The sequence below is a fragment of the Protopterus annectens genome, chromosome 5.part0, assembly GCF_019279795.1.
Source record: "Protopterus annectens isolate FY-2018-M chromosome 5.part0, PAN1.0, whole genome shotgun sequence".
Lineage (NCBI taxonomy): Eukaryota > Metazoa > Chordata > Ceratodontiformes > Protopteridae > Protopterus > Protopterus annectens.
Window position 1 is genome coordinate 496,038,489 of NC_056735.1, and position 19,949 is coordinate 496,058,437.

Consider the following 19,949-nt stretch of genomic DNA (forward strand, 5'->3'; position numbering starts at 1 on the left):
ACCTTTTCTGTTCTATGAATGAGTCCTTAATTAATTGCCCTTATTTTGCCTGACTCAGAACAGAGAGAGCTGTGGTCCTTTGAAGTTTTAATATGCTGTGCCAAACAGAACGTAAGCAAAACACAAGTTGCAAAGAAACAAAACCACAGTATTCAAAATAGAAAGGCAATACAGAAATGTAAAAATAACAGCAACCAACCTTTCCTTCACAGCAAAGGGGAGTCTGATGAGCCTTTCAAAAGCCTGAAAATGTTTTAGTTACTCCTGAAGAAATTTTAATCTCTAGCCCATCTCTGTTACAAGTGATTAACCTTAAGACCTTTCTGTCTTATGAATGAGTCCTTAATTAATCAGTTCTTATTTCTTGCCTGACTCAGGAACGTCAGAGAGAGCTGTGTCTCTTTTGAAGTTTTGTCATGCTGTTAAACAGAATGCAATAAAAACACAAGGTAAAGAAAACAAAACCACAGTATCTTCAAAATATAGAAAGGCAATACAGAAATACAAAAATAACAGCAAACTAACCTTTCCTTCACAGCAAAGTGTAGCAGAGTCTGGATGAGCCTTCTGAAAGCCTGAAATGTTTTAGTTTACTCCTTAAATAGAAATTTTGTTCCTAGTCTAATCTCCGTTAACAAGCACAACCTAAGCATCTTTTCATTCAGAGTCCTTAATTAATCAGTTCTTATTTCTGCCTGACTCAGAACAGTAGAGAGAGCTGTGGTCTCTTTGGTTTTAATATGCTGTTAAACAGAATGCAAGCAAAACACGCTGTAAAGAAAAACAACCAGTATCAAAATATAGAAAGGCAATACAGAAATACAAAAAATAACAGCAAACTAACCTTCCTTCACAGCAAAGTAGCAGAGTCTGATGAGCCTTTCTGGTAAAGCTCTGAAATGGCTTGGAAGTTTTACCTTTAACAGAAATTTTAGTTCCTAGCTCCACCCTCTGTTAACAAGGATTAACCTTAAGGACCTTTTCTTCTTGTCTTAAGTGAATGGAGTCCTAATTAATCAGTTCTTATTTCTGCCTGACTCAGAACAGAGAGAGAGTTGTGGTCTCTTTTGAAGTTTTAATATGCTGTTAAACAGAATGCAAGCAAACACAAGGTAAAGAAAACTACAGTATTCAAAATATAGAAAGGCAATACAGAAATACAAAAATAACAGCAAACTAACCTTCTTCACAGCAAAGTGTAGCAGAGTCTGGATGAGCCTTTCTGGTAAAGCTCTGAAATGTTTAGTTTATCTCAACAGAAATTTAGTTCCTAGCTCCACCCCTGTTACCAACAAGTGGACAACCTTAAGTGACCTTTTTCAATTCATGAATGGAGTCCTTAATTAATCAGCTCATTTCTGCCTGACTCAGAACAGAGAGCTGTGGTCTCTTGAAGTTTTAATATGCTGTTAAACAGAATGCAAGAAAACACAAGGTAAAGAAAATGGGAACGTCCGCTACAGTATTCAAAATATAGAAAGGCAATACAGAAATACAAAAATAACAGCAACCAACCTTCTCACAGCAAAGTGTAGCAGAGTCTGGATGAGCCTTTCTGGTAAAGCCTGAAATGTTTTAGTTTACCCTTAACAGAAATTTTTAGTTCCTAGCTCCACCCCCTGTTAACAAGTGATTAACCTTAAGTGACCTTTCTGTCTTCTATGAATGAGTCCCTTAATTAATCGTTCTTGGCTTCATACCTGACTTGTGAACAGAGAGAGCTGTGGTCCTTTTGCTTTCCAATACACAAACAGAATGCAAGCAAAACACAAGGTAAAGAAAACAAACCACAGTATTCAAAATAACCAGAAAAGGCAATACAGAAAAATGCAAAAATAACAGCAAACTAACCTTTCCTTCACAGCAAAGTGTAGCAGAGTCTGGATGAGCCTTCTGGTAAAGCTCTGAAATGTTTTAGAAGTACCTCAATAGAAATTTTTACCCAGCCCAATTCCTCTGTTAACAAGTGTGATTAACCTTAAGTGACTCTTCGTCTTATGAATGAGTCCTTAATTAATCATCAGTTCTTATTTCTGCTCGACTCAGAACAGGAGAGAGAGTCAGAATCTCTTTTGAAGTTTTAATATGTTAAATGAATGCAAGTAAAACACAAGGTAAAGAAAAACAAACTGGTATTCAAAATATAGAAAGGCAATACAGAAATACAAAAATAATAGCAACTAAATCTTTCCTTCATTATAAAGTGTAGAGTCTTGATGAGCCTTCTTGGTAAAGTTTGAAATGTTTAGAAGTTACTCCTTAAATAGAAATTTTAGTTCTAGCTCCACTTCGTTAACAAGTGATTAACCTTAAGTGACCTTTCTGTCTTAAGGAATGAGTCTCATCGTTCTTATTTCTGCCTGACTCAGAACAGAGAGAGAGCTGTGGTCTCTTTTGAAGTTTTAATGCTGTTAAACAGAATGCAAGCAAAACACAAGGTAAAGAAACAACCAGTATTCAAATATAGAAAGGCAATACAGAAATACAAAAAATAACAGCAAACTAACCTTCCTTCACAGCAAAGTGTAGCAGAGTCTGGATGAGCCTTCTGGTAAAGCTCGAAATGTTTTAGTTACTTCCAACAGAAATTTTAGTTCCTAGTCTAATTTCCTCTGTTAACAAGGATTAACCTTATGACCTTTTTCTGTCTTATGAATGAGTCCTTAATTAATCAGTTCTATTGTCTTTGGACTCAGAACAGACAAAAGGCCCTTTTGAAGTTTTAATATGCTGTTAAACAGAATGCAAGCAAAAGGCACATACAAAGAAAGAACCAAGGTATTCAAAATACAGAAAGGCAATACAGAAATGCAAAAATAACAGCAAACTAACCTTCTTCACAGCAGTGTAGTGCAGAGTCTGGATGAGCCTTTCAGTAAAGCTCTGAAATGTTTTAGCTTACCTCAACAGAAATTTTAGTTCCTAGCTCCACCCTGTTAACAAGTGATTAACCTTAAGGACCTTTTCTTAACTATGAATGAGTCCTTAATTAATCAGTTCTTATTGCCCTTGACTCAGAACAGAGAGAGCTGTGGTCTCTTTGAAGTTTTAATATGCTGTTAAATTGTATCGCAAGCAAAACACAAGGGTAAAGAAAACAAACTACAGTATTCAAAATACAGAAAGGCAATACAGTATAAAAATAACAGCAACTAACCTTTCCTTCACAGCAAAGTGTAGCAGAGTCTGGATGAGCCTTCTGGTAAAGCTCTTGAAATGTTTTAGTTTACTCCCAAATAGAAATTTTAGTTCCTAGCTCCACCCCCCTCTGTTAACAAGTGATTAACCTTAAGTGACCTTTTCTGGTTCATGAATGGGAGTCCTTAATTAATCAGTTCTTATTTGCTTGACTCTGAAACATCTGGCTTTTTGAAGTTTTAATAATGTTGTTAAACAGAATGCTCTGCAAAACACAGTCAACAAAAAAGAAATCAAGGCAATACCCTCACAAAATAACAGCAAACTAACCTTTCCTTCACAGCAAAGTGTAGCAGAGTCTGGATGAGCCTTTCTGGTAAAGCTCTGAAATGTTTTAGTTTACTCCTTAAATAGAAATTTTAGTTCCTAGCTCCACCCCTCTGTTAACAAGTGATTAACCTTAAGTGACCTTTTCTGTCTTATGAATGAGTCCTTAATTAATCAGTTCTTATTTCTGCCTGACTCAGAACAGAGAGAGCTGTGGTCTCTTTGAAGTTTTAATATGCTGTTAAACAGAATGCAAGCAAAACACAAGGTAAAGAAAACAAACTACAGTATTCAAAATATAGAAAGGCAATACAGAAATACAAAAATAACAGCAAACTAACCTTTCCTTCACAGCAAAGTGTAGCAGAGTCTGGATGAGCCTTTCTGGTAAAGCTCTGAAATGTTTTAGTTTACTCCTTAAATAGAAATTTTAGTTCCTAGCTCCACCCCCTCTGTTAACAAGTGATTAACCTTAAGTGACCTTTTCTGTCTTATGAATGAGTCCTTAATTAATCAGTTCTTATTTCTGCCTGACTCAGAACAGAGAGAGCTGTGGTCTCTTTGAAGTTTTAATATGCTGTTAAACAGAATGCAAGCAAAACACAAGGTAAAGAAAACAAACTACAGTATTCAAAATATAGAAAGGCAATACAGAAATACAAAAATAACAGCAAACTAACCTTTCCTTCACAGCAAAGTGTAGCAGAGTCTGGATGAGCCTTTCTGGTAAAGCTCTGAAATGTTTTAGTTTACTCCTTAAATAGAAATTTTAGTTCCTAGCTCCACCCTCTATTAACAAGTGATTAACCTTAAGTGACCTTTTCTGTCTTATGAATGAGTCCTTAATTAATCAGTTCTTATTTCTGCCTGACTCAGAACAGAGAGAGCTGTGGTCTCTTTTGAAGTTTTAATATGCTGTTAAACAGAATGCAAGCAAAACACAAGGTAAAGAAAACAAACTACAGTATTCAAAATATAGAAAGGCAATACAGAAATACAAAAATAACAGCAAACTAACCTTTCCTTCACAGCAAAGTGTAGCAGAGTCTGGATGAGCCTTTCTGGTAAAGCTCTGAAATGTTTTAGTTTACTCCTTAAATAGAAATTTTAGTTCCTAGCTCCACCCTCTGTTAACAAGTGATTAACCTAAGTGACCTTTTCTGTCTTATGAATGAGTCCTTAATTAATCAGTTCTTATTTCTGCCTGACTCAGAACAGAGAGCTGTGGTCTCTTTTGAAGTTTTAATATGCTGTTAAACAGAATGCAAGCAAAACACAAGGTAAAGAAAACAAACTACAGTATTCAAAATATAGAAAGACAATACAGAAATACAAAAAAATAACAGCAAACTAACCTTTCCTTCACAGCAAAGTGTAGCAGAGTCTGGATGAGCCTTTCTGGTAAAGCTCTGAAATGTTTTAGTTTACTCCTTAAATAGAAATTTTAGTTCCTAGCTTCACCCCCTCTGTTAACAAGTGATTAACCTTAAGTGACCTTTTCTGTCTTATGAATGAGTCCTTAATTAATCAGTTCTTATTTCTGCCTGACTCAGAACAGAGAGAGCTGTGGTCTCTTTTGAAGTTTTAATATGCTGTTAAACAGAATGCAAGCAAAACACAAGGTAAAGAAAAACAAACTACAGTATTCAAAATATAGAAAGGCAATACAGAAATACAAAAAATAACAGCAAACTAACCTTTCCTTCACAGCAAAGTGTAGCAGAGTCTGGATGAGCTTTTCTGGTAAAGCTCTGAAATGTTTTAGTTTACTCTTAAATAGAAATTTTAGTTCCTAGCTCCACCCCTCTGTTAACAAGTGATTAACCTTAAGTGACCTTTTCTGTCTTATGAATGAGTCCTTAATTAATCAGTTCTTATTTCTGCCTGACTCAGAACAGAGAGAGCTGTGGTCTCTTTTGAAGTTTTAATATGCTGTTAAACAGAATGCAAGCAAAACACAAGGTAAAGAAAACAAACTACAGTATTCAAAATATAGAAAGGCAATACAGAAATACAAAAATAACAGCAAACTAACCTTTCCTTCACAGCAAAGTGTAGCAGAGTCTGGATGAGCCTTTTTGGTAAAGCTCTGAAATGTTTTAGTTTACTCCTTAAATAGAAATTTTAGTTCCTAGCTCCACCCCCTCTGTTAACAAGTGATTAACCTTAAGTGACCTTTTCTGTCTTATGAATGAGTCCTTAATTAATTAGTTCTTATTTCTGCCTGACTCAGAACAGAGAGAGCTGTGGTCTCTTTTGAAGTTTTAATATGCTGTTAAACAGAATGCAAGCAAAACACAAGGTAAAGAAAACAAACTACAGTATTCAAAATATAGAAAGGCAATACAGAAATACAAAAATAACAGCAAACTAACCTTTCCTTCAGCAAAGTGTAGCAGAGTCTGGATGAGCCTTTCTGGTAAAGCTCTGAAATGTTTTAGTTTACTCCTTAAATAGAAATTTTAGTTCCTAGCTCCACCCCTCTGTTAACAAGTGATTAACCTTAAGTGACCTTTTCTGTCTTATGAATGAGTCCTTAATTAATCAGTTCTTATTTCTGCCTGACTCAGAACAGAGAGAGCTGTGGTCTCTTTGAAGTTTTAATATGCTGTTAAACAGAATGCAAGCAAAACACAAGGTAAAGAAAACAAACTACAGTATTCAAAATATAGAAAGGCAATACAGAAATACAAAAATAACAGCAAACTAACCTTTCCTTCACAGCAAAGTGTAGCAGAGTCTGGATGAGCCTTTCTGGTAAAGCTCTGAAATGTTTTAGTTTACTCCTTAAATAGAAATTTTAGTTCCTAGCTCCACCCCTCTGTTAACAAGTGATTAACCTTAAGTGACCTTTTCTGTCTTATGAATGAGTCCTTAATTAATCAGTTCTTATTTCTGCCTGACTCAGAACAGAGAGAGCTGTGGTCTCTTTGAAGTTTTAATATGCTGTTAAACAGAATGCAAGCAAAACACAAGGTAAAGAAAACAAACTACAGTATTCAAAATATAGAAAGGCAATACAGAAATACAAAAATAACAGCAAACTAACCTTTCCTTCACAGCAAAGTGTAGCAGAGTCTGGATGAGCCTTTCTGGTAAAGCTCTGAAATGTTTTAGTTTACTCCTTAAATAGAAATTTTAGTTCCTAGCTCCACCCTCTGTTAACAAGTGATTAACCTTAAGTGACCTTTTCTGTCTTATGAATGAGTCCTTAATTAATCAGTTCTTATTTCTGCCTGACTCAGAACAGAGAGAGCTGTGGTCTCTTTTGAAGTTTTAATATGCTGTTAAACAGAATGCAAGCAAAATACAAGGTAAAGAAAACAAACTACAGTATTCAAAATATAGAAAGGCAATACAGAAATACAAAAAATAACAGCAAACTAACCTTTCCTTCACAGCAAAGTGTAGCAGAGTCTGGATGAGCCTTTCTGGTAAAGCTCTGAAATGTTTTAGTTTACTCCTTAAATAGAAATTTTAGTTCTAGCTCCACCCCTCTGTTAACAAGTGATTAACCTTAAGTGACCTTTTCTGTCTTATGAATGAGTCCTTAATTAATCAGTTCTTATTTCTGCCTGACTCAGAACAGAGAGAGCTGTGGTCTCTTTTGAAGTTTTAATATGCTGTTAAACAGAATGCAAGCAAAACACAAGGTAAAGAAAACAAACTACAGTATTCAAAATATAGAAAGGCAATACAGAAATACAAAAAATAACAGCAAACTAACCTTTCCTTCACAGCAAAGTGTAGCAGAGCCTGGATGAGCCTTTCTGAAACATCTGGCTTTTGTAATAATGTTGTTGAATGCTCTGGGGTACACAGTCAACAAAAAGAAATCAAGGCTAATACCCTCACAAAAAATAATTTTCCTGGGTGCCAACTTGGACACAAACACCCAGATGGCTTACCTCACGCCAGAGAAACAGGGGCAACTGACTCAATACTTCAGAAAACTAGCAAATTTCACCAGGCTGACTGCAAGGAAAATCCTGCAGGCTCTGGGATTCATGGCATCTTGCATCCTTCTAATCCCATGTGCAAAGCTGCATATGAGGAAACTTCAATGGTACCTGAAAAACCTATGGTCTCAACACAGCCACAGTTTGGAAACAATAATACCACTGATTCCATGTCTTCAAAAGGAATTTCTGTGGTGGGCTCAAGCATGCCAAAGAAACACAGGTCTCCCATTCTGCAAGCCTCAAGCAAATCAAGTCATCACAACAGACGCCTCGGACTACGCCTGGGGGGCGCACATGACAGATCGGTGCATTCAGGGCAAATGGTCCCAAAAAGAAAAGCACCTACACATCAATCAAAAGGAAATGCTAGCAGTAATAAATGCTATTATGGCTTTCAAAGAACTTCTGCTTCCAGGCCAACTTCTGATAAGGACAGACAACACCACAGTAATGTGGTACATAAACAAACAGGGAGGAACCCATTCATACCCCCTATGCAGGCTGGCCATGTCACTTTGGAACATGGCTCTGGAATTACAAATCGAGCTTCAAGCACAGTACTTGCCAGGCAAGGAAAACACGCTGGCAGACAACCTAAGCAGAAATATGACCGACCCACACGAATGGAAGTTGCACCCTCAAGTTTTTACAGAAATAATTCAAGCATGGGGAAGGCCAGACATAGATCTCTTTGCCTCCCACAAAAATCACCAATTGACAAAATTCTGCTCAAGGACTTTTCATCCATAGGCATGGAGAGTGGACGCTCTCTCTTTCAGTTGGACAACAGTGACAGTTTATGCCTTTCCACCTCTTCCTCTGCTGCCCAAAGATTTATTAAAGACCAAAGCAGACAGACCAAAGATGATTCTCATTGCTCCAGACTGGCCAAGACAGCACTGGTACCCACTCCTGAGGAGCCTGACGCATTCCCCACCATGGACCCTACCTCTAATGCCTCTTCTTCTGACTCAGCGCAGCTTCAAAACTCTTCACAGTCAGCTGAAAACACTCAATCTGGCCGCATGGAAGATTCCTTAACTTCACAACAGGCCCTACTCTCCAAGGAGGTGAAGGATGTCATTTTGGAGTCCAGAAGGCCTTCTACTAGAAAAGCTTACTCCGCAAAATGGAAGCGATTTTGTGCCTGGAATGAGAAAAAGGGCCAGAATCCTGGAATACTGAATTTACCTCAAATATTACAGTACCTAGCTGAGCTGCTAAGCAGTGGACTTTCATTCTCCTCCATCAAAATCCATGCCTCAGCCATTTCTGCAGAATACAACACTGATCCTCCTTTATTCTCTCATCCCCTCTTAAGGCAGTTCCTCAGAGGGGCTAAGAATATAAAACCCCCAAGGAAACTACCAATACCTGCTTGGGACCTCAATTTCATTTTAGAAAAGCTGTCCTTACCTCCTTTTGATTCAGCTGCCTCAACAGATTTGCAATATTTGTCCTGGAAAACAGCCTTCCTTCTGTCTATCACCTCAGCTCGCAGGGTATCAGAACTACAAGCCCTCATGTCTGTGCAATCTTTCATCATTTTCCATCAGGACAGAGTTTCCTTACGAACCAATCCATCCTTTATGCCAAAGGTGGTATCCAGGGTAGCTTTGAATCAGGCTATTCACTTACCTACTTTTTACCCTAATCCTCAAAACAAAGGGGAGAGACTAATACATTCCTTGGACATCCACAGACAGCTACGTTATTATTTGGACAGAACAAAACCTTTCAGAAAATCAGAACAACTCTTTGTGTCCTATGCTATAGGAGCTCAAGGGAAGCCAATTTCCAAACAGACAATCTCAAAATGGATAGCCCACTGCATACACTTTTGTTACTCTTTTCATGGTAAAACTGTGCCTGCAGGCATCAGATCTCACTCCACAAGGGCCACAGCTACCACTGCAGCTTTCCTCAGAGGAGTTCCTACCAAAGATATTTTGGAAGCAGCCACTTGGAGTTCTGTGCATACCTTCTCCAAGCACTACCACCTACCATTATACTCCAAAACTAGAGCAGGCTTTGCCACTGCAGTCTTGCAGGGCATCCGGGCTCCTCCTAGTTCCACCTAGTGCCTACCACCCCTTTTTTAGCTTTGGGATTCTACCCATCTGTTATGAGTGCAGCTGTATGCACGATGAACATAGTACAGTTTTGTACCTACCATAAATGTAGATGTTCGAGTGCTAATACAGCTGTAGTCCAGGTTTCCCTCCCTCCTTCCCCTCTTGGGACAGGCCTATTGGCTAACACCTCCTCATACAACTAGATTGCTGTATTCATTTATGGTGTATTTGCTTGCAACTACTGTTTTTTGATTATATTGCACTGCTTTATTACATAAATTTATGTATTGCCTTCCTTCTGGGGGCACCTGACATCTGGGGCAAGAAAAACTGAAGAAAATGGCGTCAGCTGGTTCTTTTGTACCCCTGTCGCACTGACGTCAGGGAAGAAGCGACGACAACCGACGCCGGACCTAGACTTTGGAATTCGGCCGACCGAGGACCCGCCTGACGGCAGGAGAACCCATCTGTTATGACTGCAGCTGTATTAGCACTCGAACATCTACATTTATGGTAGGTACAAAACTGTACTTTTTAGCTAAAACTTCTGTTCGTATTAGTGGAGGTGACTTGAATAATAGACCTGAGAACAAAAAATACAAAGGGATAAATTATTTTAGAGCAGACTACCTACCATGGCTGAATAGTAAAAATAGCATTAAACCACTATTAAAAGAGATTGTAGCAGTTGTTCAGTTTTTACACTGAGGCTCCCTTTTTATTCACCTCTTCCCTCTCGGGGGCTGTTCACAGACTTCTCAGATGTGGGATGAGGGAGCGGCTTTCAGCTCCCTAAAGGTGCAGGGAGTCTGGTCACCTCTTTAACAGAAAGACCACATCAGCATCAAGGAGATGTGAGCTCTTCTGATAGCTTTTCAGGACTTTCATCCTCTTTTCTACCATCCTCTTTTCTACCCAGGACCTCTCAAACTGTTTACAGACAATACCGCAGTGATGTGGTATGTCAACAAATGAGGGGGGTACAAGGTCTTATCTTCTTCGTCAGTTGGCATTCCCAGTGTGGGAACTAGCTATCCAGTTCCAAGTGACTCTCAGGTAGTATACATTCCTTCAGGTCAAAGCACTGTGGCAGATTCACTGAGCAGGTCCATAAATCAATCCCATGATTGGATGCTTCTCAGGTATGTGTTTTTAGACATTGACCACCAACAGGGTACTCCTTAAATGGATCTTTTTGTCTCCCATCTGAACACACAACTTCCTCAGTTTTGTGCCAGAGTCCCAGGTTGTCTGGTTTGGAAGGTAGACACCTTCTCTTTTTCTTGGAAGGGGATGTTTCTGTATGCTTTCCCTCCTTTTCCCCTCATTCCCAAAGTCATGTTCAGAATTCAACAGGATGCTCCCAAAATCTTGTTGGTGACTCCCTTTTGGCCGAGACAGCATTGTTTCCCTCTTCTGCATTTATCCAGAGGCAATCATCACAAGTTACCTCACAGAGTGGATCTACTTAAACAAGGCAAGGGATCTCTCATCCATCCCCACCTGTCCACTCTTCAGTTGACATTGTGGATGATAGGATTTTGATTCCACACAGACACCTTTTTTCTGAAGATTTGCTTAGGGTCATGCAGGAGGCAAGGAAGCCCCCTACTATGAAATCCTACTTTTCCAAATGGAAGAGGTTTTCTGGTTGATGTCTTTCTCATAAGCTGGATCCACTTTCTGTGGATGTTCCTTTGCTTCTCTATTATCTGTGTGAATTGCTCAATGCTGGGTTGGCTTATTCTTTGGTTAAGGGCCACTTATCAGCTATTTCTGCTTGCCTGACTTTATTACCTCCTTTAGATTCTAGATTTGAAGCTAAACAAGTGTCTAAAGGCGTGTTTTATCTTAGACATCCCAGGAAGCCTGTTCCTCCTCCCTGGGATTTTAATTATTTGTAGAAAAATTGACCAGGGCTTCTTTTGAGCCTGCAGCCTCAGGTTCCTTGCAACATCGCTCTTGGAAGACTGTGCCTTTGTTAGCCCTTGCTTCTGCCAAATGGGTGTCTGAGCTTCAGCCCTTATGGCTTGTCCTCCTTTTTTGGTGTTGCATAAGGACAAGGGTGTCCCTTTGTACTAATCCTTCCTTGATGCCCAAGGTGGTGAACGAGTTATCTTTTAATCAGCCTATTCATTTGCCCACTTTTTCCCCTTCTCTGCAGTTTGTCAGTCAGGAGATGCTGCACACTTTGGATGTGCATAGACAACTCAGATTGTATTTGGATAAGACTAAGACTTTTTGTAAATCTGATCAGCACTTTGTTTCCTTTCCTCCTAGGTCCTTAAGATTGGCCATGTCCAAGCAAACTTATTTCTTTTTGGATTTCTAAAATCATTTATTTTTGTTGTTCCCTTAATGGTAAGAGCCTGAAGAGGGGTGTGCGCAAGAGATGCCCTCTCATTCTGACAGATTTTGACGGCTTTTGCAAGGAAGAGTGGGTAAATATTGCCAAGTCAAGATTTGCCATGCTGATAGACTCCTACTCAAGGAGGCTGAATGCTATAATTAAATCAAAAGGTGCTTCAACAAAGTATTCGTTTAAGGGTGTGCACACTTATGCAACCAGCTTATTGTACTTTTTTTATTTTTTATATTTTTCCCCTAACGGATTTGTTTTTCAATTGAATTGTATAGGTTGTAGGTCACATTAAAGGTGGGAAAAGTTTTGAAATGATTTATTGTGGTCTCATTTTTGTATATCACAAAAGCCTGGCAGTTTAACAGGGGTGTGTACACTTTTTATATCCACTGTCAGACTGAGAGGGCATCTCTTGTGCACAGCCCTCTTCAGGTCACCCCACAGATTTTCTATTGGATTTAGGTCTGAGCTCTGGCTGGGCCAATCCAAAACTTTAATTTTCTTCTGCTGAAGCCATTCTTTTGTTGATTTGGATATATGCTTGGGGGTCATTGTCATGTTGAACGGTGAAATTCCTCTTCATCTTTCTAGCAGACGCCTGAAGATTTTGGGCCAAAACTGACTGGTATTTGGAACTTTTCATAATTCCCTCCACCTTGACTAAAGCCCCAGTTCCAGCTGAAGAAAAGCAACCCCAAAGCATGATACTGCCACCACCATGCTTCAACATGGGGATGGTGTTCTTTTGGTGATGCAAAGTCTTGTTTTTGTGCCAAACATACCTTTTGGAATTGTGGCCATAAATGTCAACCTTGGTCTCATGAGACCATAACACATTTTCCCACATGCTTTTGGGAGACTTTGTGTTGTTTTGCAATTTGTAGCCAGGCCTGGATGTTTTTCTATGTAAGAAAAGGCTTCTGTCTTGCAACCCTACTCCATAGTCCAGACATATGGAGAATACAGGAGATTGTTGTCGCATGTAGTACACAACCAGTACTTGCCAGAAATTCCTGCAGCTCCTTCAGTGTTGCTGCAAGTCTTTTGGCAGCCTCCCTGACTAGTTTTCTTCTCGTCTTTTCATCAATTTTCGAGGGACATCCAGTTTTTTGCAACGTCACTGTTGTCCCATATTTTCTCCACTTTTTGATGACTGTTTTCACTGTGTTCTATGGTATATCCAATGGTGTAGAAATTTTTTTGTACCCTTCTCCTGACTGATACCTTTCAGCAATGAGATCCCTTTGATGCTTTGTATGCTGTCTGCGAACCATGGCTTTTGCTGTAGCAGGCAACTGAGTAAATGTCAGGAAAATCCTACGAGGACAGCTGAACTTAATCAGAGTCTCTCTAATTTATGTCAGGTATGTACCCAAGAAGACTGAATGCTGTAATTAAATCAAAAGGTGCTTCAACAAAGTAAGGGTGTGCACACTTATGCAACCAGCTTATTGTACGTTTTTTATTTTTTATATTTTTCCCCTAACAGATTTGTTTATTTTTCATTTAAATTGTGCAGGTTATAGGTCATATTAAAGGTGAGAAATGTTTTGAAATGATTTATTGTGGTCTCATTTTTTTATATCACGAAAACCTGGCATTTTAACACAAGTGTGTACACTTTTTATACCATGTGTGTGTGTGTTTATATATATATATATATATATATGTGTGTGTGTATGTATAATATGGGTGCATACAGTTTATTTATAATAATCTCAACATAGTACAGTATATGTGTGTGTGTGTGTGTGTGTAATATGGGTGCATACAGTTCGTTATTTATAATAAGCTTAACATAGTACAGTTAAACTTTATTAATGTATACATTCTAGTAAATGTTTCTTAATGTTTTAATTATTCACTGTCACATATTGGCTATGTGTTGCACGTGTTGCTAAGTGCATTTATTACATGTTATTCTCTTTGCCAATGTAGTAGGAGTCGTGGCTGAAAAGGGTCCTGGGACCAGTTCACTTTCTTGGTTACCAAAGTATAAATGAATATGAAATAGAAAAAAAAGGGGGGGTGAACGTGACAAAAATAATTAAGGAACAAGTAAAGCACATTTTAATTCTGCATAATTCATGAGAGTGAAAAAAACTTCCCGCTGAAGGCATTTTGAAGTAGCAGACAGACCTAGTTTGGAGTCCTACTACTTTTCACCTGTAAATGTACGGCAAGGATCATTTACTGCTGTGCGAGTTTTCACACCTCAGCACGAAATTGTGGGGAAGGTCTGTCAATTCTTTTAGAAGTACAAAAAAAAATCCCTTTACAAAAGCCTGAGAGAGAGTTTCTTAGATCTGCTAGCAAAAGTGATTTTATTTGGGTTAATCCTTTGTACTCATGTTTTTATTTTTGAAATTATTGATATAAATAGGAACAGGCAATTCCAGATGCCTAGAAGTATCACTTGCATGATCCTGGAGAAAACCCTGGAGGCAACAGTAGGGTTTAAATTGGTATATAATGATATAAATAAGGCATTTTTCTGGCCCTTTTTAGTGTTTATCAGAGACCCTGTACTATTGCACTACTTGACTCAATTAGTGAACAAAGAACTTTATATGTAAAAATCAGCTACATGCACATACATATACATATATCATATACACTCACATATAACAAAGTATAAACTCTAATCAGTACCTTCTTTGTTGCAGGTTGGATTTTTTGGCTACATAAGTTTCCCAGAAAACATCGCTGGCAATGTTTTAATGAATTTTCCTTCCAATCTGGTGACCGAGATGATCAGAGTTGGGTTTATGATGTCTGTTGCTGTCGGATTCCCCATGATGATTCTTCCATGCAGGCAGGCATTGAATACCCTCCTTTTTGAGCAGCAGGTAATACCCATTTTCATCAAAACTGGGCTGATAATTTAAATAGCTTGGTGGTTATTTTATTTTTTTCTTCCCTGGTACTCTTTTTTTTTTGTACATCCTTCTACTTTCAGGTGTATTACTGCTTTGTTTTATAATCTAGTCAGATAGTATTTTAGAGGACACATTTGAATTATATGCATTGGCTGAAGAGCTTAATTTGCAGTGCATTTTATCATTTGTATTGTTTTCTATCACTTACTGCTGTTTGTTCACTCTCTGCATATTTTTTGACATTGCATTCAGTAGGCAAAGTCTTTCATTTTGTATAAACAGAGACAATTGCTGTTTCTACTGCATCTGACTGTTTAATCTCTGCCTAGTTTTGAGCCTCTTCATCTTCGTTTAGGATGGGAGTGCCTGTGTATATGCATGTAAGAAAGACAGAATAAGGGAGACACCAGCCTTTTCTATAATGTGCTTTTCCTCTGGGAAGAAGGAAAATATCATGCCCAGTAAGAGGGATTAGTGTCCAATGTGAGTGAAGCTGTTGTACTGATTGTCAAATGTTGTACATGTCTAAAATGAATTATCACTTATTCTACATGCTGAATCATTCTTTTGGCTATGTATGTGGTTTGAGCACAGAGGGACGAATAGTGCATTTCATATATAAGTATGCTGTACAGGACAATAGATAGTGTTCTGTCATCAAGAGGAAGTCCTACCAAACCAACCTAGATTGTTAGACTAAGTCTCTGTCCAGCTAGAGAGATGCAGGTAATAATACTACATTTTTGAAGACTTTTGACATCATTTCTGTTAGCCACTTGATGAGAAAGATAAAAATGTGAGACTGGGCAAGGATGTAGTGAAGGTGATGGCCTGTGTAGTGAAAGAAACTAGGCTGTGATGTGAAGTGGTATTGTAGAATCTTTGAGAGCTTGATGGACTATTCTCTGATATGTTAGACACTCAGGAGTTTGTGAATTGTAACAGGGATATTACCATTGGTGCCGGAACCATAGGGCGAGGGGGGAGAGAGCACCCCCCCACTTTTACAGTTGCAAGATCTGTATGGACTCAAGCGTGCATCACACGCTATTTAAACACAAAAGTGCGCGGAAACAATTACCTGATCACATCAAGCCTGCTGGCAGATCATCCATGGTAAGGACCCCCTAAGGCTCTGTGCTCCATTTATTTATTCACTAGCTGGTGTGCTGCATTTATTTATTCAGTAGCTGGTGTGCTCCGTTTATGTAATGCAGTAGCTAGTGCTCAATTTGTTTATTTAAGTAGCTGGTGCTCTGTTTGTTTATTTAAGTAGATGGTGCTCCATTTGTGTATTTAAGTAGTTGGTGCTCCATTTGTGTATTTAAGTGTGTGTGTGTGTGTGTGTGTGTGTGTGTGTGTGTGTGTGTGTGTGTGTGTGTGTGTGCGCTCCATTTATTTATTTGTGTGTGTGTGTGCCTGCGCTCCATTTATTTATGTGTGTGTGTGTGTGTATCAGTACAGCTACTCTCTGGATTATGCTTATTTTTACTGTTTCTTTCCAAATGGCAAAAGTCCCTGTAATGCTTCCTAAAACTGCGTACAGGACTTTCTGCTCGTAAATTGCATGAGTGTACACAACTACTAAGGCTACGAGTCCTAAGGAATACAGAATTCTACTGTTTGGATGTTTATTTTTTGTTGGACAGCTACTAAATCCTTGTTATGCTATTTATTTTAGAGCGTGAAAGACATCTAACACCTTAGGTATAGTCTAACTGCTTTACTCGTAATTTCCGACCTGGATGCATGTATTCTCAGTAAATGTGTATGTACTACAGCTGATCTATGTTGTGTTTGATGCTGAATAGTGATTAGATGTACTGTTTAAAGTAGCACCTGAATTGGGTGAATGCTGCTATATATTGCCTGATATGCTGTACTCCTCATACTGAAAGTTAACAGCCATATTTCCTTAGATTCTGCTGAACACTTGATTGTACTGGCTACTAGATTGTAGGAAAAGTATCTAGCCATGTGGAATTAGACTACACTAAGTTACCCATTGCAAAATGTATGTTTTTAGTTAGAGTGCATGATAGTCCAACGTAAGTGCTGATAATTCTTGTATTTTGTGTTTTATATGACTGTCCTCTTGGGTGACTTAATCACTATCTAACCTATTTAACTGAACACCTACCATTTAATTTCTTTCTACTAGTTTCTCTCCCCTGCTTCTCCAAAATAATTAAACCTACCCTCTCAATGCAAGCTACCCTAAAGCATTACCTACTGGACTAATCACCAACCTGAAAAACTACCTCGGGAGGCAGAAAGAAAGTATGACATTCTTCTCCCTCTGATTACCTGTACTATACATAATAAATCCTGTATCTAGCTAGATTTGTTTTAATTAAACTCCTGCTTAGCATGTAGGAATTTTAACCTTGGGTGAGCACTAAACTGTGGGAACATGTCGACCTATACTCACCCCCCCCCCTATTTTTGATTGTTACATTCTTACCTACACTCACTACCATTAGAAACTACTGAATAACATTCTCCTGTTTAAATTTGTTAAATAAAGGTGTTCCAACTGCATTTTCCTGGCTTATTCTGTCCCTGGACTAGCTGATAGTTTTTTTTTAGCTAGTTCTACTTGGTAGGTGTAGCTCCGCTCCGTTTGCTCCCCTCCCATATCATTACCTTTATACCTATCCATACAACCACATCCCCTCACTTCCTCCCAAATCCCCCTCCCCTCTACTTCCTGTCCTCAAACTACTTCCCTTCTTTGCTCCTCCCCACACTTGCCTACTATCCTCAGTCAAAGACACCAATACTTTACTCCCACCCCCTTCCTCTCATCCTCTGTTTTACATCCAATAAAGTGACATGACTCTTACAACTCAAACTATACTCTTACCTTCTCTACTCCTTATACTCTCTCACCTCACCTCCTGTCACTCACAGTTACCTACTCCCTATTTCCATCCCTCAAACACCACTCTTAACTCTAGTACTACACCACAACCCTATGTACTAATTTGTCCCTCCATCCTTCCCTCCACCACTCCCATTCCTAAAATAAAAATATCTCCCCCTTCCCCTTTAAAACAAAAAAATAAAGTCTACCTACTCAAATTAAACCCCCATTACAAACCTCTACTTCTGTCAGGTGACATTCATCCGAACCCAGGACCTACAGACACTACCCTGAACAATAACCCTCCTGTATCTAAACCTGCCAACCCCTCCAACCCACAAAAACATGTGCAATTCTACTCTATCAACCTCAGGAGCCTTGTAAATATGGTTCAAGAACTCCATACTTGGATAGCCAACTATACTCCTGACATAGTTACCCTAACTGAAACATGGTTATAACCACGCCATCTGGACAGTGAAGTCATCACTCTTGGCTATAATATCCTTAGACTAGATCGACCAAAAAGAAAAGGAGGAGGAGTCTCCATACTCTACTCCAATTGTCTCTCCCAAATCAGTCCCAAACTAGCCTTTACCCTCCTCACCAGGTGAACTCCTACTGACCAACTTCAAACTTAATAGTTTCAACATCATAACCATCACAGCAATCTATATTCCCCCTGGTGATAATATTAACATACTTGAGAACATCCTGTTTCACCTCTCACAGACCATCCACAATGAAATAATTATACTGGGAGATGTTAAATATTGATTGGCTTTCAATACAAGTTTCCAAAACTACTTCCTGTATAAACATACATGGGTATGAGCAGCTAATCACAACCCCTACCTATATTAATAAATCTCACCTACCTAGCTCTCTTCTTGACTAGATATTGGTCTCCCACCCTCAAAACTATCATAACTCCCAAACCCTTCCAAATGCCCTCGGCGACCATTGCCCAATAACAATTACCAGACCTACTCCCCACCTTACCACCCGCTCACTTTCTCATTGCTGTCCTGACTCCTTTATTCAACAACTCTCCAGAATTAACTGGTCTTACCTCACCACTCTTTCTTTAGATTAAGCTGTCCACTCCTTCAACACTGCATTCCTAAACATTCTTAAGTCCCTTGCTCCTCTTCACACAATTAGAATCAAGTCCAATACTGCTCCCTGGCTCACTAAATCTACCAGAACCCTCATGAAAGACCGGGATAGGATTTGGAAAATGTGGACTAAAACTAGGACCCCTTCTCTTCTTCAGAAATATAAAGAACTCAGAAATAAAATTAAAAAATCATCCATTATGACAAAATAAATTTCTCTGCCAATCCTCCCTATACTCTTAAATAAGAACCAGAGAAATTCTGGAGCTCTATTAAACAGACTCTACATCCAGGAAGCCCTTCCTCTCCTAACCCATGTCCCAATGCAATGCCTGAAGACATAGCCAACAAATTTTTTAACAATCATTTTATAAACTCAGTAACCTCCATAATAAATTCTCTCCCCCACAGAAACAACACTAGCACCCCCACAAACTCTATACCTCTTCCGAACCCTTCTAACTCCTTCTCTCTAAAAGCAGTATCTGCTAACTATGTAAAATCATTATTCTCTAAACTTAAACCTTGCTCCCCATCTGTTGACAAGCTCTACCCTCTTATTTCCTGCAGATTGCCTCTGAACCTCTTGCCTATCCTGTATCTCTCTTGATCAACCGATCCATTTCTGAATCCTATGTCACCACTGTATGGAAACATTTCTTTACTCTACCCATTCACAAAGGGGGTAACTCCTCAGACATATCCAACTTCAGACTGATTGCCATACTCTCTCCACTCTCAAAAATCCTAGAGAAATGTATTCACAAGCAGGTAATGCATTACCTTCACCAGGAAAACCTTCTCACACCCACACAGCATGGTTTCTGTCCCAAGCATAGTACAACTACTGCACTAATATTATTCATCAACACAGTCTCCCTCGGTCGTGATAACAATAAACTTGTTTCATGCCTATTCCTTGACCTTTCTGAAGCCTTTGACACTCTCTCTCACCCACTCCTTCTAGACAAACTCACTAACTTACATTTCTCTCCCCACACTATCTCCTGGTTCTCCAGTTATCTCTCTATTTATTTTATTTATTTATTTGCAGTTGGTTTACCAGGATAGTCCATTGGGCCAAAATGAACCCATTTTCAATGGAGTCCTGGGGAGAAAAGCTCCAGAACAATATAGATTACAGTAGGTATTATACATACTTAAACATTATAAAACTTTCAAGTAGACAAATTCAAATACAATGCACAACAATTACAATTAA

The 19,949-nt window shown here is 38.8% G+C and overlaps 1 protein-coding gene across 1 annotated transcript in view; it reads left to right on the forward strand.

Moving 5' to 3' along the window:
- The window catches only part of SLC38A10 (solute carrier family 38 member 10), a gene marked incomplete in the record, with an annotated part of 1,157,663 nt that overhangs the window by 469,396 nt on the left and 668,318 nt on the right, over positions 1 to 19,949 (forward strand). Inside the window, 1 exon segment of the mRNA XM_044072422.1 lies at positions 14,531 to 14,713. Coding sequence (XP_043928357.1) covers positions 14,531 to 14,713 — 183 coding nt within the window.